The 17,833-nt window shown below is 38.4% G+C and overlaps 1 protein-coding gene across 4 annotated transcripts in view; it reads right to left on the bottom strand.

Moving 5' to 3' along the window:
• NLK (nemo like kinase) overlaps positions 1-17,833 on the bottom strand; it is a 197,314-nt gene that overhangs the window by 31,733 nt on the left and 147,748 nt on the right. For all 4 annotated transcript variants that reach the window (XR_010318404.1, XR_002787404.2, XM_064271461.1 and 1 more), the window contains exons 4-6: positions 10,241-10,347; positions 8,619-8,704; positions 3,763-3,972 (exon numbers count right to left, since the gene is read on the bottom strand). Coding sequence is in view for 2 of the 4 variants with exons in the window: in XM_064271461.1 (XP_064127531.1) it covers positions 3,763-3,972; positions 8,619-8,704; positions 10,241-10,347 (403 nt within the window). In the remaining 2 variants the exon portion in view is untranslated. The remainder of the gene's footprint in view (positions 1-3,762; positions 3,973-8,618; positions 8,705-10,240; positions 10,348-17,833) is intronic.

Genomic DNA, 17,833 nt, shown 5'->3' with positions numbered 1-17,833 from the left:
AATTTACTGTATGGCTACAATGTTCTAACTTTATAACCCAATTAGCAATAACATTTCATTCTGAGAACTAGAGACTACTTTTCCTGGTTCTGGGGTTGCTGAATATACAGCACTATTTTTTAGACTTATCTAAACCATGAGGTAGCCATCAGCATCACTGCCATCCAAGATAATGTGGATACTTGAGAAGTTTGCTTTCCACAGAAGTAAAGAACTCTATTCAAACCTTTAAGGGAAAAGTGTGTAGGTGACACTTTCGGACCTCTACCAACCATACTAAAGGTAGAAGGAGATGGCTGGCTATGAGAATGAGTGGAAACATTCAGAAAGTTTCCTAAAATGGGACAAATCCGTGGATGAGAAACATTTTAACAAAGTTTGCTGGTTCTACAGTACCTAGGTATGTATTTCTCAAAGATACAGAGAAAATGCTACAGGAAATTATTATTTCCGTTGAGAAGCTAGGCTCTTTCTATTCTAGATCTTGATTTCTCACACCAAAATACATTAACAATAGATAGCTATGGGCTCTCCTTCAGTGGCAACAGCAGACTGGCAAACTCAAGATCTACGTATTTCTAGAGAAAATTAGATATCTGAATCCCGTGTCAGCTGCTGACACTTTGCTCTATACATTCTTTTCAGCAGCAATCTGAGGTCCTTGTCCAATATATACAGGGCTTGAACAATTCCTGAATTTTTACTTCAGCTTTTCTGTATGTTAACGTAGTACTGACATTCATTTTTTGGGAGCTGATGACCAGATGTGATAGTCTTACAGATAATTAAAAGTCAGCTGAACCCTATTTTCTACATTTAGAACACAGTGTGTATATATGTTCTACGTTTATAGCATACGCACACAGAAATATACAATATACTATAGTTTCTCAGATTGGTTTCAGATGTATTACTAACAGTTGGTAAAAAGAGGCTTTCAGTAGGAGTAAGGGTTTATGGAAACACTGGTGGAGTAGTGGTTAAGAGCTAGAGCTACTAACCAAAAGGTCGGCAGTTCAAACCCACCACGAGCTCCTTGGTAACTCTATGGGGCAGTTCTACTCTGCCTATAACGTCGCTATGAGTTGGAATCAACTCGATGGCAACAGGTTCAGGTTCAAGGGCTTTATGCATATTGCAACTTGATTGCTCTAAACATTTGCTGAAGTAACATTTTTTATAAAGGAATAATTTTAAAGTTTTAAAGAAGCTGACTATTAAAGTGAATGTTATCAACAGTATACAACTTTAGATTATATATTATGTGCATCTAATAATTTTCTATCACCAGGAGCAATTTTTAAGATGTAAACTTAAAAAAAAAAAAATCAGTTGCTGTAGAGTTGATTCTGATTCATGGCGACTCATTCTGACCACATGTGCATCTGAGTATAACTGTATTCAAACCTCCAACCTGTTGGTTAGCGCCACCCAGGGACTCCTTGAATATGCACTGTTGTTAGGTGTCATTGAGTTGGTTCCAATTTATAGAAACTTTACATATAACAGAACAAAATGCTCAATGCATAGCAGAGAAATAAATTTAAATATTGATCATAGCATATATAGTTTCTAACATATTAGTTAATAATTTGTAGAAAAAGCATGAAAGAAATGATTCCATTTCTGGTCAAGTGCGTGGACTATTTACAAAGATACACTGTAGTCAGTATGACCCTTTAAAAACATCTATCAAATCATAACACTCCTGCTGTGTGATTAATTACTTTTGTGTGTGGCCTTTCTAGCTATGGTCTTGTAGCTTCTACTGAGGTGACTGGGCAGGACTGTGTGATAAGGTAATTGTGGCCCACCAAGGAGATTAGTCAGTTTTGCCTTAAAAGAGCCAATTCCAGGGCAGAGAGGAGGAGGCCACCACCACCAAGGATTTAAGAAGAGACCTGGCAGCAGGAGATGGTGAGGTGGGCTTCCCAGCCTATGGAGAGAGAAAGCTGAGTGATTCTGGGCAAAGGCCAAGGGCCACGGAGAGGCTGTCCTGATGGAAGAACTGTATCTTGAGTGTTTCTGAGCCTGAACTGTAACTGTTACTTCCCTAATAAACCCCATAATTGTAAGCACGGTTTGTGAGCTCTATGCGGCCATTGCAATGAATTATTGAACCTAGTAGACAGTGCTGTGGGAGGGATAGTTGGTGTCAGAATTTGTAAAGATGGTGGAGAGAGGAGGCTTGCCTGGCCTCTGCCTTGTGTGAGCCTTGAGCTGTTGATTTTGGTTCTCCTTCTCCCTTGTGGGGTTGGAGGAGGTCAAACACTGCCCCCACGCCTCCCCCTCAAAACCTTCATAAAGCTTTCCATCACACTTAGAATCAAATCCAAAGTCCTTATCAAGTCAAACATGGTCAAGCCTCTGACCCTCCCTCTGACTTCACCTCCTAAACGCTCTTTCTTGATCATGCTCCTCTGCCACATGGCCTTGCCATTCTTCAAACGTGCTATAAGCTTGTCCCTGCCTCAGAGGCTTTATGCTGGTTGTCCCTCTATTTGAACACTTTTCCCCAGCATCTTGGTTACTCCCTCATTTCATTTGGATCACTCCTCAGATGTTATCTCCTCAGAGAATCCTTTAGCACTGCTCTGCTCCACCATCAGGAAACCCTGGTGGCATACTGGTTAAGGGCTACAGCTGCTAATGAAAAGGTAGGCAGTTTGAATCCACCAGCTGCTCCTTGGAAACTGTGTGGGTCAGTTATACTCTGTCCTATAGGGTTGCTATGAGTCAGAATTGACTTGAAAGCAACAGGTTTGATTTTAGGTTTTTTCCACCATTATTCTCTATCCTTAACTTGGTTTAATTTTTTTTGGTAGAATTTATCATTAGCTGGGATTATGTTTATTTGTATATATGTTTATTTTCTACCTCATGTAAAAGTTTCACAAAGGAAGAAACTAACTTTGACTTACTTATTGCTATATCTCTAGCACCCACTTGGCACATCACCACCATCGTAACTGCTGACATTTATTGAGTACCAGGCTTTCTTTTCAGTTTTACTACGTCATTTAACCTGCACAATAATCCTCAGTACTGTTGGAGACCCAGATACACTAAGGAACAGAGAAATAACCTACCCAAGATTAACAGCTTAGTAAGTGGCAGAGCTAGGATTTGAGCCTACCAAGGTGATTCCACAGTCTGAGCTCATTGTCATTACATTATTCTCATGTAAGCGACACTGTTAAATTTATGAACTATTCATATATATATATAAATGAATTAGCTATAAAGGCAGACAAAGTATCATGGACACTTTCCTTAAGCTATATTTTAATCAGCTTCTGATGTTCTCTGTCATATTTAAAAATTTTAGCTCAATAATAAAGCTTAGAAATCTTTCCTATATGTTCAAATTTTAAAAAATAAACACTCAAAATTTATATTCTAAGCACAAAGTGTAAGTACATTAAGTCACCAAACACATTTGCAAGCCAAAGCCACTCAGTCAGACAGAACACGGGCCCTCTAACAACTGAAGATTATACCTGTGCAAGCTGTTACGGCAGGGTCTGCTGCCATGCATCAGTGCACGTAATAAAGTCAACATTCTCTCTAATGTGCTTGTAAGTTACAAAATGAATCTCTTTGTAATCTTCAACTTCATAACATTCTGAATTTTAAGTGAACTTGAATTTGCTAAAAGTTAGACAGTACAATGAATAAGCCTAAAACATGGGTGCGAGATGGCTTTTTCCTTCAAATCTGTAACAGAATTGAAAGCTACTAAAACCTAAAGTGAAATCATACCTGCTGAATGGGACTCTGTGCCTGAAACAATATTCTTCGTCCTAGTAGTTCTGCAAAAATACAGCCGACAGACCAGATGTCAATAGCATTGCTGTAATGACGGCTGCCCATCAGGATTTCCGGAGCCCGGTAATACTGAGTAACAACTTCCTGAGTCATGTGACGAGATTCATCTAACTCTTCCACTCTGGCCAATCCAAAATCACAAATCTAAATAGAAAAGATTATTGAAATATTGTCAAACAAATACAATTACAAATGCAAGGGTACAAAACAAAACCCCCCCAAAACCCTGACAGACCTCTGAGCTTTGACAAGTTTTCAATGATGATTATGGGTGTCAATATACAATCTGATCTTATTTAGAGGCAAGGAGAGAAGAAAAGTCTCCACACTTCCAAAAAAACCAAAACCACTGCCGTCGAGTCGAGCAGACAGAGTAGACCTGCCACATTGGGTTTTTACGGCTGCAAACCTCTACAGAAGCAGACTGCCACGTCTTCATCCAGCAAAGCAGCTGGTGGGTTTGAAATGCTGACCTTTTGGTTAGCAGCTGAGAGCTTTAACCATCGCACCACCAGGGCTCCTCTTCCAAATTGTATCTTAAAAAAATTCTTCTAATCTTTAACCTGTTTTCAATTGGAAACTAAACCAAAAACAAAATAACTGGATGCATATTTCTAGGTTTAATGTAGAAACACCCAAGCTATCTGTTTCCAAGGCTAGCTTATAGAGAAGATAAGGTAAAAGCAATGTATCTTGAAGGCCTCCTGAGCAGAGGCTATACCCACCACATTTATGGAATATTTGTAGTAAGACGTCTTTAAAGCCGTGGGTTTCAAATTGAGTCCTGCTGAATCTAGTTCTGAGGAGGTACTGCAGGGGTTCTACACTTTATTCAAACTTCACATGTGTATTATCTGTTTAAAATACTAATTCACACTCCAGTGGCACACGGTAGAATACCAATGCTACTAGTTCATTCATTTCTTCATGCTGTAAATATTTAATTGAGTGCCTGTTCTGTTTCAGACAGAATGTTAGACTCTGGTACATAGCAGTAAAAAGACTGTTTAACTGAATAGAGGTTGCAAGGTGACCTACTATACTACCAATCAACTACTGCTTATCTCAAGGAATTAAGATTTTCTTGATACCGGGCAACCAAAACAAAACAGAAACACTGGGAACACTGAGGATGAGATAAGACAGTCAAGGCCATCTAACCGGATTTCAAATTTTAGTTACAAATGCCCTAGTGTTCTCTTTTCCAATCAATATTATTACAAGTGATGAAATACCACTTTTTTTTAAATCTGTTTTCTAAGTTGAGGTCCTAGCATAAGATTTTGTTGGAAGACAGCTTTTAAAAAGTTTGGAAACCACTACTTTAAAAAAGAAACAAAAAGTTCCCCTAATTTTTGACAATCTCCTCTTTCTGTTTTGAATCTAATATGCCCAAAGCCAAAAAACCCAAACCCTTTGCTGTTGAGTTGCAACCCTATAGGACAGAATAGAACTGCCCCACAGAGTTTCCATGGAGCGCCTGGCAGATTCGAATTGCTGACCTTTTGGTTAGCAGCTGTAGCACTTAACCACTATGCCACCAGGATTTCTTCTAATATGCCCAGTAACACCAAATGAGTTCATGTGTGTATGTGACAATGAATCAATGGAAACAAACATCTTTAAAACTTAAAAATAAAGGAAAAATTTATGGACCACACACAGGAAGTATACCAAAAAAAAAAAAAAGTATAAATTATTTATCACATCTTCCCAAAGGCTGATGTTTAAATAACACATAATCATACTACTTGGCCATTACTTTTTAGGATATCTTTTTTTTTTTTTTTTTTTTAAACAAAACAAAGTAAGACAAAACCAAAGAAAAGAAAAACTCATCTTCTTGTCTTTTTCTTGTACTTACATATATATATATATATATATATATATATATATATATATATATATATATATATATTTAAAAAAAAAAACAAAACAACCAACATCCAACAACAAAAGTCTTTGTTATAAAGCAAGTCCCTTCTTAAATACGTAAGTCTGGTCTGGGACCATTTTTGGCAACTTACTGGAAGAAAAGCTAAATCCAAAGAAAGCTTATACGATCAGATAACTAAAAAGATATTGAGCTTTCCAGGAAAATTATCCACCTTGTGCTTAACAGGAAACAAAATATACTTGTAATATGAAAGAATACTAATATTAAAGAAATGTTTGTCATAATTACTTTGATGGATTTGCACATTAAAGAAGAAAGATAAGTGTCTGTAGCCTGGCTCTCTACTCGGCTTTTTAATAATGTAGTCCTCTAAAACAAGTCAAAGGAGCAGAGCAAAATTTCAGTTTGTTCTGATCTGTGCGTTGTTTGTTAATAAATGACATTTTCCTTTAGTTACCCATTCCTATAGCCCGAGGTTGCAAGAATACCACATACACTTCAGGCAGTTGGCATCGAGCGTGACCGGTTCTACACAAAATTCTTTGTGAAAATTTTCAATCAAAACCCAAAACAACAAGAAATTGGCTTAAGTTGTCATAAGATTGATTTGGTATGAATAGGGTAAAAAATAACTGACTAAAAGTTTTACAATTTTTAAATTAAAAAAGAATTTTGAGTTATTGGGGGTAGGTTGCAAGTTCTCTTTACAAAATGAAAAAGTGGCAGGGGGATGAACCCAACGATTTACAGAGCAAATGGTTACTTTAGTGGACCTTGGGGACAACAAACTTCCCTGTGGAAACAGAAGCTGGAAGTACTGTATCATCATTTTCAGGAAAATATGAAAACAGGTTATTATCTTTATAGAGTTAAAGACAGACATGAGGCTCTTCAAGGGCATGATGAACGGAGAATTTTCTCTTATAAGCAGTACAATCCACAGCTTTAACAGAGAACTGGCCCACAGTTCAAAGAAAGCATTTAAAACAAAAAATGAAATTCATTTATACACTTGACTTTAATGCTTGGTTTAATTGCCAACAAGTTAAATAATAATGGCAGTCTTAATTACCTTTAAAGTAGGCAACATTTTAAAAAATAGTTCTTTCCTTTTCAAATAGATAGTTGAAATGTTAAGAATATTTACTACAGACAGAAACATCATATTGTAGCCATTCATGAAATAAGTGGAATTTATATTAGGTTATACAGAGGTGACATGCACTAGGATGGTCCTTTATCTCTAATTTCTATGATGGGGGAAAACATGTTGAACCTCTCATTATTTTACGGGTTCTGCTCATATACGAGGAACCTTGGTGGTGCAGTGGTTAAGCACTCGGCTGCTAACTTAAAGGTCGACAGTTGGAACCCACCAGGAAAAAGGTGTGGCAGTCTGCTTCTGTAAAGATTTACGGCCTTGGAAACCCTATGGGGCAGTTCTACTCTAATAGGGTCACTATTAGTTGGAATTGACTCAATGGCAATGGGTGTGGGTTTTTTTTTTTTTCGCTCATATATTTCTCTATTAGAAAGAGGTAGGGAAATGCACATATGTGGATTTTGCTATCTGTAAGCCCTTCTACGAAAAGACAAGGAGAGGATGGTAGTAAGGTTGAAATTGATAACTTGAGATTTCGAGGCTACTAGTTATAATTCATCCTGTAATCAATTCTCATGCAAAGGGATAGCTGAGGACTGGCTCCTCTGTTTTGTGGAGATACATTTGATATGTGCCTACACCCTTTTCAGGCTTAGCATTTTCACTTTTAAGTATGTTTCTGCTTCCCTACTTTGCTACCTCAGTAAAATAGCAAAAAGAAATGTTACTTGTATAAAAATGCTATCTTCCTAAAAGCCATATTTTATTCTCACCTAAGTAGGAGCTTACTGGTCTTCCAATATTTCTTCTGATATATATACTCCTTTTAATAAAGGAACACTCTAAGAAAGTCACCTTCTCTTTTCTTCTTTTTAGTCACATTGTAATTCCAATTTCACTGTTTCCAAAACATACACAAACTATCATGAAGAAACCATTAGCCAACACTACAACAGTTACTATGGCCATGATTAGTGATATTGCTAGTGCTTTAGGAAATATTGGAATCTTTATTCCCTGTCCTTGAGCATACAGAATATGACCCTGCTGGAGCTGGACTCACAAGGAGACATCAACTGGGCCCTGAGGTATAAAGACAATAGATATAATAATCTTGGAAAATATCTTTTAGGGAACCTCTCACATAAGCCAGAACACAAGACTTTCCACTCCTATCTTTTTCTATTAACATTTAGTGAATAGAAATTTGTTGAACCAGTGAAGACCCTCCTGACTGTCGTTACTGAAACCTGTACCAATAATTGTTAAGAAAGACAATTCAAAATGTAGGATGGCAGTTTCTAGCCAATCTGTGAAAAGGTGAAGCTTTCAATGGTTTGGCCCATTTGTAATGTTAGTATATACTGATGACTCCGTAACCTTCCTTGGACTGGGGCAGACATGGCTGTGGCAGCATGCCTTCTGTTTTCTCACTTTTGTCTATTCTGTAATTTCCTTGGACTCGGACAGACATGGCTGTGGTACCATGCTTGTCCGTTTTCCCATTCTTGCTTACTCGGTAATATTTCCTTGGATTCGGGCAGACATTAGCTCTGGCAGCATGCCTGTCCGCTTCCCACTTTTGTCTTTTCGAATACATGCCAAATAAAACTTTCTTTTGCTTTACTAAACTTTGTGATTTTTTTCCCTTACAACACGAGAGAAAATTGGGTTAATTTTGTACAAAGTAATGGAAATACATTTCACGTTTTTGTTTCACAAAAACATATTTTTAAAACCTGCCTTGACATTCTAATTTTTTTCAGATAGTTGAATAAACCAAAAAGCTACCTTTAGAACGCAATTGCTGTTCACAAGGAGATTCCCTGGCTTAATGTCTCGATGCAAAATGCCAGCTGAATGGAGATATTTCAAACCTGAAATAACAAACATTTAATTGCAGGTATTTAATTCCTTCTACTTAAGCAATGATTCAGGAAAAATCTTAGAAGGAAACAGAGTAGAGGATTTAACGTTGTTCCCTAAATAACTACATAATGAACATTATGAGTATTATTATTAAAAGCTTGACTTAGTCTCATCTCAAAAAACTATGATTTTGCTACAGTAAAATAAAATGTCATCACAAATTTGCATACTCTAGAGATAATGTCTGTAATTCAAAAGAGTATTTTGTTTTAACATAGATAAGCTTCTCAGGCACTGGAGTTAAGACTGACCCTACCAATAACCTTGGATTGCTCATCAATGTGACTACAAGGAGCACTCTACGGAATACTCTTCGACTCATGACTTTAAGCCTGCTCCAACAAAATAGTTCCTATCAACCAAAGAGAACTTTTCTCAAGAGTTTTCTCATTGATATGACAAAATTCAGGAGCTTGCCCAGGTTTGGCAGTTGTATTTTCCACCACTGAGAATCAGGAGGATAATTAATCACTCTTTAAATGTCTTTGACATTTTAAAAAACTGGTGGCTTCAGCACTCCTAGATAAAAGTCACTGCCTCAAGGTTGAGTCCTCTTCTTTGAATAAAAAGCAGCAAATCACAACTTTCTCATGAGTAAAGGAGTTAATATATTCCTTCTACCACCACCTCAGGATATCAACATGTCTATCAGAGGTGAACATTCTAGTTTTGCTTATGTATTTCAATCCTTTTTGAAGATGGTTTTCAATAGTTTTGCTTATGTATTTCAATCCTTTTTGAAGATGGTTTTCAATATTCATAAAGAATGTCCTAATTCTATGAATTCCATGGGAAAAAATATTTTACTAGGTATTAAAGCTGTTTCAGCTTTAACAATTCTCCATCTGTAACAGCAAAATTCTGAAGGACACAACTGATGGCCAGAAGAGGTGCCAACATCAGCCCAAATCACTTCTCAATCAAGTCAGTGCTCTTTAATGTGCCAGACATTTAGCTGGCTCTTTCAGTCTCCTCTATCTGCTTTGGTTTTAAAGGTCATTTTGTTTCTCTAGAGTTGAACTTGGATATACCAGGCAACACTCTGACAAGGCCCACCTACTGTTGGCTTAGAGGGTGGATGTCAGCTACAGGAGACATAGCTACTTTTCAATTTAGTCATCTGATGCCACATGTTCCTACTCTGTGGAGGACTACAGTAGAATCTTTGTGACAAACCATCCCTGCTATTTACTCCCCTACCTCCCTAAATTATTAATCTACTCTACTGCCTACTGAATTAGACGGGGCCTTCTTTATTTTTTTTTTTTCTTTATTATTACCAAATAAATAAGAGCCATTTGGCAACCCTTAAAAGACACCCTTAACATCAAATATGGCAATTACCAAATATACCTTAGCCAAAAGATAAAAGACTTAGGCAAAGAAGAAAACCATGGAAGGTCAGATTAGTTAAAGTTTAAATGAAAAGCAAAACAATTTATTTACACACAGACACTGCCTTTTTCTTCATAAAAAGATCTTACCTCGTAAAATCTGATAAAGAAAAACTTTGACATGATCTGAGCTGAGTGGTTGAGGAGAGACGATAATTTTATGTAGGTCACTCTGCATCAATTCTGTGACAACGTATCTTAAAGTTTTAAGTTAAGGACAGTTCAGAGAATTCAGTGCCCAATCCCCTCAAAGTAGTCTCCAGGTCTAAAAAATAACTTTCACTCTCAAGGCTGAAAAGTTTAGGGAAAGAAAGCTTCCAGGAGGCTCCACAGAGGTGAGAATTCCAGTCCTCACAAGATATAACAGTCCCAAAATTAAACAATTTACATGTTTAAAAGTTAGTTGAAGTAAACAAGCATACAACTTCCCTGTAATCAGCATTATAAATGTGAAAAACAAGGGTAAACACTTTAAAACAGGAAGTGTGAGGAACAAACAGCATCTCAAAGTCTACTCAGACATGTTATTGGAGTGTTCTTTGAACACAAATACAAGGGGGCTGGTGGTCTCACCCTAAGCCACCATGGTACCTAATCTGGAGGTTTGAAACATTTCTAAAATGGAAAAAAATGACGATGTGCCCGTCAACTGTGGCTTACATTCCTTTACAAAGTATGATACTCCTAGAAAAGTGTGAAATGGTTAGCTCATATCCAAGTCTTTCTACAAGCTCAACAATTCCTTTATTAGTTAACTCTTCACACATTTATGATATAAACCAAAAATCGCACCCAGTGCCATCATGTTGATCCCAACTCATAGCGACCCTATAGGACAGAATAGAACTGCCCCATAGGGTTTCCAAGAAGCAGCTAGAGGATTCGAACGGCCAACATTTTAGTTAGCAGCCAAGCTCTTAACCACTGCTCCACCAGGGCTCCACTTATGATATAGCCTTTACCAAATTTCAAACGTCCTATGCTTTGTACAGAAACCCTGGTGGCATAGTGGTTAAGTGCTATGGGTCCTAACCAAAAGGTCAGCAGTTCGAATCTACCAGGCACTCCTTGGAAACTCTATGGGGCTGTTCTACACTGTTCTATACAGTTGCTGAGTCAGAAACAACTCGGTGGCAATGGGTTTGGTTGGTTTTTGGTGCTTTGTACTCTCCTGTATCCTCAGGGTTTTGCTCAGTCAACATATGGAAGATGATCAGAGGTTGGGGCCTCGGAAGCCATGGATATGAGTTTAGAACTCTTGTGAAGCACACAAGTGCTACAGACAGTAAGGAATCCTCTTTTTCTATATCAATAATGGGACAGATTCATGTCTTGCCTGCCAGTAGTTAAAAACTCAGTAAGTTTAGTTGAATCTTATGATTTTAAGTATAGCCTTTAGGAGATCCCTAGACCTGTCCCATAGCTAGTTCTGAAAGAAGATAAGGACATCTTGTGGGGCTGTACTCCCTAATTCAAAGAATTAAGCAGGGACCAACCATATACTCACCACCTAGATTCTATACTTAACATATGGCCATATCTGCTTTACCCACAAATCTACCCATCTATACATTCCTCTTATTTTTTGGATGCATTTCACAGAACGGGCTTTTATAATGAGAAAGCCTGATTATACCACTTTTCTACAGGGACTTCCCATTTCATATAAAGCCCAAGTCCTTCCAGGGTGGTAAAGATCTGGCTTTATTACCACTTCCCCTACCACTTTTTTCCTTGCTCACTTCTGGCTTCTTGCTAGTCTCTGATGCTAAACAAACTCCACTCTTAGGTGCCATTGCTCTAGCTGCTCCTTCTGCCTAGAGCTTCACCAGATATCCAGTTGTTTCACCTCCCTTTGTAGTTTTTTGCTCAAATCTTATCTTCCCAATGTTGCCTACCTTGACCATTCAAATACTGTATCCTGTATGCCCCCATCAACTGCTAAATGCCAACCTGTAACAGGTCTATTTTATCTTTTTCCCTTAGTATTTATCCTACAACATTTACTTATTATGTCTGTCTCCCCAGCCCTGCTCCTTGAAGTCAAGGGTTTTTGTCTATTTTGTTTGCAAGTGCATTCCAAATTCTCAGAACAATGCCTGCACATAGCAAACCCCCTAAGGAACCCTGGTGGTGCAGAGGGTTAAGCATTCAGCTGCTAACCAAAAGGCTGGAACTTCGAACCCACCCAGCAGCTCCCCAGGAGAAAGACCTGGCACTCTGCTTCCATTAAGATTACACCCAAGAACAACTTATGGGGCAGCTCTACTCTGTCAAATGGGTTAGCTATGAGTAGAAATTCACTCAAAAACAGTAGATTCCCTATAAACATCTGTTGAATGAATGAGCTAATACATACTGAGCACCTACTATCAGGTACCGTTGTTGCTAGGTGCCATCAAGTTGGTTCCGACTCATAGCAACCCTATGTACAAAAGAACAAAACGCTGCCTGGTCCTACACCATCCTCACAATCCTTGCTATGTTTGAGCCCACTGTTGCAGCCCCTGTGTCTATCTAGTTGAGGGTCTTCCTCTTTTCTACCCTCTATCAAGCATGATGTCCTTCTCCAAAGACTGGTCTCTCCTGATAACATGTCCAAGGTAGTTAAGATGAAGTCTTGCTACCCTCCTTTCCAAGGAGCATTCTGGCTGTACTTCCAGGACAGATTTGTTGGTTCTTCTGACAGTCCAGGGTATGTTCAATATTCTTCGCCAACACCAATCAATCATTTATCTCTTCTCTGTTTATAATGACTTGAAGCACTTACCGATGAAGATCAAATACTACAGCCTTCAATATGGATTGCACCTCAACATAAAGAAAACACAAATCCTTTCAACTGGACCTCTAAGCAACATGATGATAAACAGAGTTTTCCTCTAATCCTGATACCGTGTTCTTCACATAGTCCAGCTCCTCAGATTATTTGCTTAGATTGAGCAAGTATGGTGAAGGGATACAACCCTGACACACACCTTTCTGCATTTTAAACCAGGAAGTATCCCCTTGTTCTGTTCAAACAACTCTCTTGATCTATATACACGTTACGTAGGAGCACAATTAAGTGTTCTGGAATTCCCGTACTTCGCAATGTCTTCCATAATTTGTTATGATCCACACAGTTGAATGCCTTTGCACAGTCAATAAAACACAGGTAAACATCTTCCAGGTATTCTCTGCTTTCAGCCAAGATCTATCTGACATCAGCAATGACATCCCTTACTCCACATCCTCTTCTGAATCCGGCTTGCATTTCTGGAAGTTCCCTGTTAATATACTGCTGCAACTGCTTTTGAATGATCTTCAGCAAAATTTTACTTTCATGTGGTATTAATGGTATAGAACAATAATTTCCACATTTTTGGTGGATCACCTTTCCCTGGAATGGCAAAAATGTGGACCTCTTCCAGTCAGTTGGCCAGGTAGCTGTCTTCCAAATTTCTTGGCATAGACACGTGAGCATTTCCAGCACTGTATCCGTTTGTTGAAACATCTCAATCAGTATTCCGTCAATCCTTGAAGCCTTGTTTTTCACCAATGCCTTCACTGCAGCTTGGACTTCTTCAATACCATCGGTTCTTGATCATATGCTACCTCCTGAAATGGCTGAATATCGATCAATTCTTTTTCGTACCATCTGATCTTGATGTTCCTGAGATGTCCAGTATTTTGCCCATAGGGTCCTTCAAAATTGCAATTCGAGGCTTGAATTTTTTCGTTAGTTCTTTCAGCTTGAGAAATGCCAACGTGGTCTTCCCTTTCGGTTTTCTATCTCCAGGTCTTTGCACATTTCATTATAATACTTCACCTTCTCGAGCCACCCTTTGAAATCTTCATTCAGCTCTTTTACTTCATCATTTCTTCCACTGGCTTTTGCTACTCTACGTTTAAAACTAAGTTTGAGTCTAACATCCATCCTGGTCTTTTTTTTCCTTTCCTGTCTTTTTAATGGAAACCCTGGTGGCGTAGTGGTTAAGTGCTATGGCTGCTAACCAATAAGGTCAGCAGTTCGAATCCGCCAGGCTTTCGTTGGAACTCTATGGGGGCAGTTCTACTCTGCTCTATAGGGTTGCTATGAGTTGGAATCAGCTCAACAGCAGCAGGTTTGGTTTTTGGGGTTTGGTCTTTTTAATGACCTTTTGCTTTCTTCATGTATGATGTCCTTGGTGTCATCCCATATCTCGTCTGGTCTTCGGTCATTTAGTGTACAATGTGTCAAATCTATTATTGAGTTGGTCTCTAAATTCAGGTGGGATATACTAAAGGTTGTACTTTGGCCCTCAAGGACTTGTTTAAATTTTCTTTCAGCTTCAACTGAACTTGCATATGAACAAATAATGGCCTGTTCCACAGTCAGCAGCTGGCGTTGTTCTCACTGATGATATCAAGCTTCTCTATCATCTCTTTCCACAGATGTAGTTAATTTGATGCCTCTGTATTCCATCTGGCAAGGCCCATGTGTACAGTCACCATTTATGTTGTTGAAAAAAGGTATTTACGGTGAGTAAGTCTTGGTCTTGCATAATTCTATCATTTGATCTCTGGCATCGTTTCTATCTCTGAGGCTGTATTTTCCAATTACTGATCCTTCTTTGTTTCCAGCTTTCGCATTCCAATCAATGCATCTTGATTGCCTGTTTGATCAATTTCAGACCGCAGAAGTTGGTAAAAAATCTTCAATTTCTTCATCTTTGGCATTAGTGGTTGGTGAGTAAATTTGAGTTGTACTTCAGAATAGATCTTGAAATATTCTTTTTGACAATGAATGCAATGCCATCCCTCTTCAATTTGTCATTCCTGGCATAGCAGACCATATGATTGTCTGATTCAAAATGGCCGATACCAGCTCATTTCCACTCACTCATGCTTAGGATATTCATCTTTGATGACTTCCAATCTTCCTAGTTTCACACTTCGTACATTACACGTTCCAATTACTAGTGACATTTGCAGCTGTTTTTTTATGATTTTGAGTTGTGCCACATCAGCAAATGAAGGTCCTAAAAGCTTTACTCTGTACACATCATCAAAGTTGACTCTACTTTTAAGAGGCAGCTCTTCCCCAGTCATATTTTGAGTGCCTTCTAACCTGAGGGCTCATCTTCCGGCACTACATTAGACAATGTTCTGCTGCTATTCATAAGGTTTTCACTGGACAGTTTTGTCAGAAGTAGACTGCCAGGTCCTTCTTGCCAGTCTGTCTTAGTCTGGAAGGTCTGCTGAAACCTGTCCACCATGGGTCGCCCTGCTAACATTTGAAATATCAGTGGCATAGCTTCCAGCATCACAGCAACAAATGAGCCACTAGAGTATCATGAACGGACAGGTAAGTAGTGGATTAGGTACCGTGTATTCTACTACTTTAAGTATACTACCTCATCCAATTTTCACAGTCACCCTATAAGGGAGGTGGTGATATTCCAATTTATAGATGAGGAAACTGAGGCTAAGAGAGGGCAAGTAACCTACCTAAGGTTACATAGTAGTGAAACTTGGATCTGACCACATCTAAAACTTTTTCAATGGCCCTGCATAATTTTGGATTTTCTTTTCTCTTTTTTAGTAATATTTTTAAAAACTAGAAGAAAATACACAAAATATTCATGGTGTTCTTTATGGAATCCCAGGCAATAATGCAGGGAAAAAAAAAAAAAAGAATTAGGAGGGAAAAAACATCACTGGTTTTCAAGCCTTATGAAATCACGGAGGAAGACATCAAGTCTCGATGGCAGCTAAAACCACTAGAAAAGGGTTAGACTGATACCACCTAAATGCATCACTCAATCCTAGCATCACTAAATGCAGGAAAACCAGATATCATGCACCCTGTAATATGCACACCACCGCACAGAAAGCATCCATGCCTAAAAAATTTAACTTGAATATAATCAATCCTCTAGCTCTAATTACCAGTTTACTAGAAATATGGGAGGTAAGAAAATAATGTAAGAGACACCATGAAGAAGCAATCAGCCAGGCTGTGAATCATTTCTCAGGACAAATTTCTCTGACAAATCAATGGCCAAAAAAAAGTAAGGGAGTGAGGGAGTGAGCAGAGAGGGAAAGGAAGCAAGAATGTTTGGGATAAAAGAGACTCAAGCAATATAATAACCAAAGCAATGTGAGGACTCTGTTTAGACCCTGATTCAAACAAACCTAACTAAAAAAGACATCTTTGAGATAATCAGGGATAGATATTAAGAAATTACTTAATTTTATTAGTTGTGATAATGGCACGATGGTTATTTCTTTTAAGGTCCTTATCAGTTAGCGATACATATTTAAGTATTTACAGTTGGAATAATGATGTCTGGGATATATTTAAAAAATACTGCAGGCCTTTCTCTTCCTTCCCCTCAATAAAAAAGGACAGAGAAAACAAGACTGGCAAAATGATTAATTGTTGAAGCTGGTTATTGAGTATATGAGATATACATACATATATATACACACACATATAAACTGTATGTCACACTATAAAAACACTTTTGTATATTTTTGAAAATTTCCATAATCATTAGAAAAAAAAACTTCGTTGCAGAAAACTAGGGGAAATACAAAAAAGCAAAATATAAAAGTTACCCAGAATCCTATCTCTTTGAACAAAACGGTAACATTTTGATGAAAATGTTGGGTATGTAAACATATAAAACCAAAAAAACCAAACATGCTGCTGTCGAGTTGATTCCGACCCATAGTGACCCTACAGGACAGAGGAGAACTGCCCCACAGGGTTTCCAAGGAGTGGCTGGTAGATTCGAACTGCTCATCTCCTGGTTCGCAGCTGAGTTCTTAACCACTGCACCACCGTTTAAAAACAAAATTGATACTCTGATATACACATGGCTTTTCTCTTAATTTAATAAAAATAAAAGCATTTCCCCATGTTACTGAATATACTAATAAAACAGGATTTTTATGATTGATAGCATTCTAATGTATAATGTTTCCGTGAAGTCGATTCCAACTCATAGTGACTGTATAGGACAGAATAGAACTCCCCCATAGAGTTTCCAAGGAGCGCCTGGCAGATTCAAACTGCCAACCCTTTGGTTAGCAGCCAGAGCACTTAACCACTATGCCACCAGGGTTTCCATTCCAATGTACAGAAGTACTCCTATATTTCATTTAACTGATCCATCATTACTGGAAATATGTTCTTTTTATTATTGTATTTTAGATGAAGGTTTACAGAACAAATTAAAAACCAAACCAAACCCACTGCTGTCGAGTTGATTCCGACTCATAGCGACCCTATGGGAAAGAGCAGAACCGCCCCATTAAGTTTTCACGGTGCACCTGTTGAATTTGAACTGCCGACCGTTCTGTTAGCAGCCATAGGTCTTAACCAATACACGACCAGGGATTCCCATTAAACAATACACATATTGTTTTGTGACATTGGTTGCCAACCCCTTGACATGTCAACACCCTCCCCTTCTTGACCTTGGGTTCACCATTATCAGCTTTCCTGTCCCCTCCTGCCTTCTTGCCCTTGCCTTTGGGCCTGTCTAATCTTTGGCTGAAGGGTGAACCTCAGGAGTGACTTCAGTACTGAGTTAAAAGGGTGTCTGGGGGGCCATACTCTCAGTGCTTCTCCAGCCTCTGTCAGACCAGTTCAAGTCTACTCTATTTTTGTGAGTTAGAATTTTGTTCTACATTTTCCTCCAGCTCTGTCCA

Source organism: Loxodonta africana, chromosome 18 (assembly GCF_030014295.1).
Source record: "Loxodonta africana isolate mLoxAfr1 chromosome 18, mLoxAfr1.hap2, whole genome shotgun sequence".
In the NCBI taxonomy this organism is placed as follows: Eukaryota; Metazoa; Chordata; class Mammalia; order Proboscidea; family Elephantidae; genus Loxodonta; species Loxodonta africana.
This window is presented reverse-complemented; position numbering and strand designations above follow the sequence as displayed.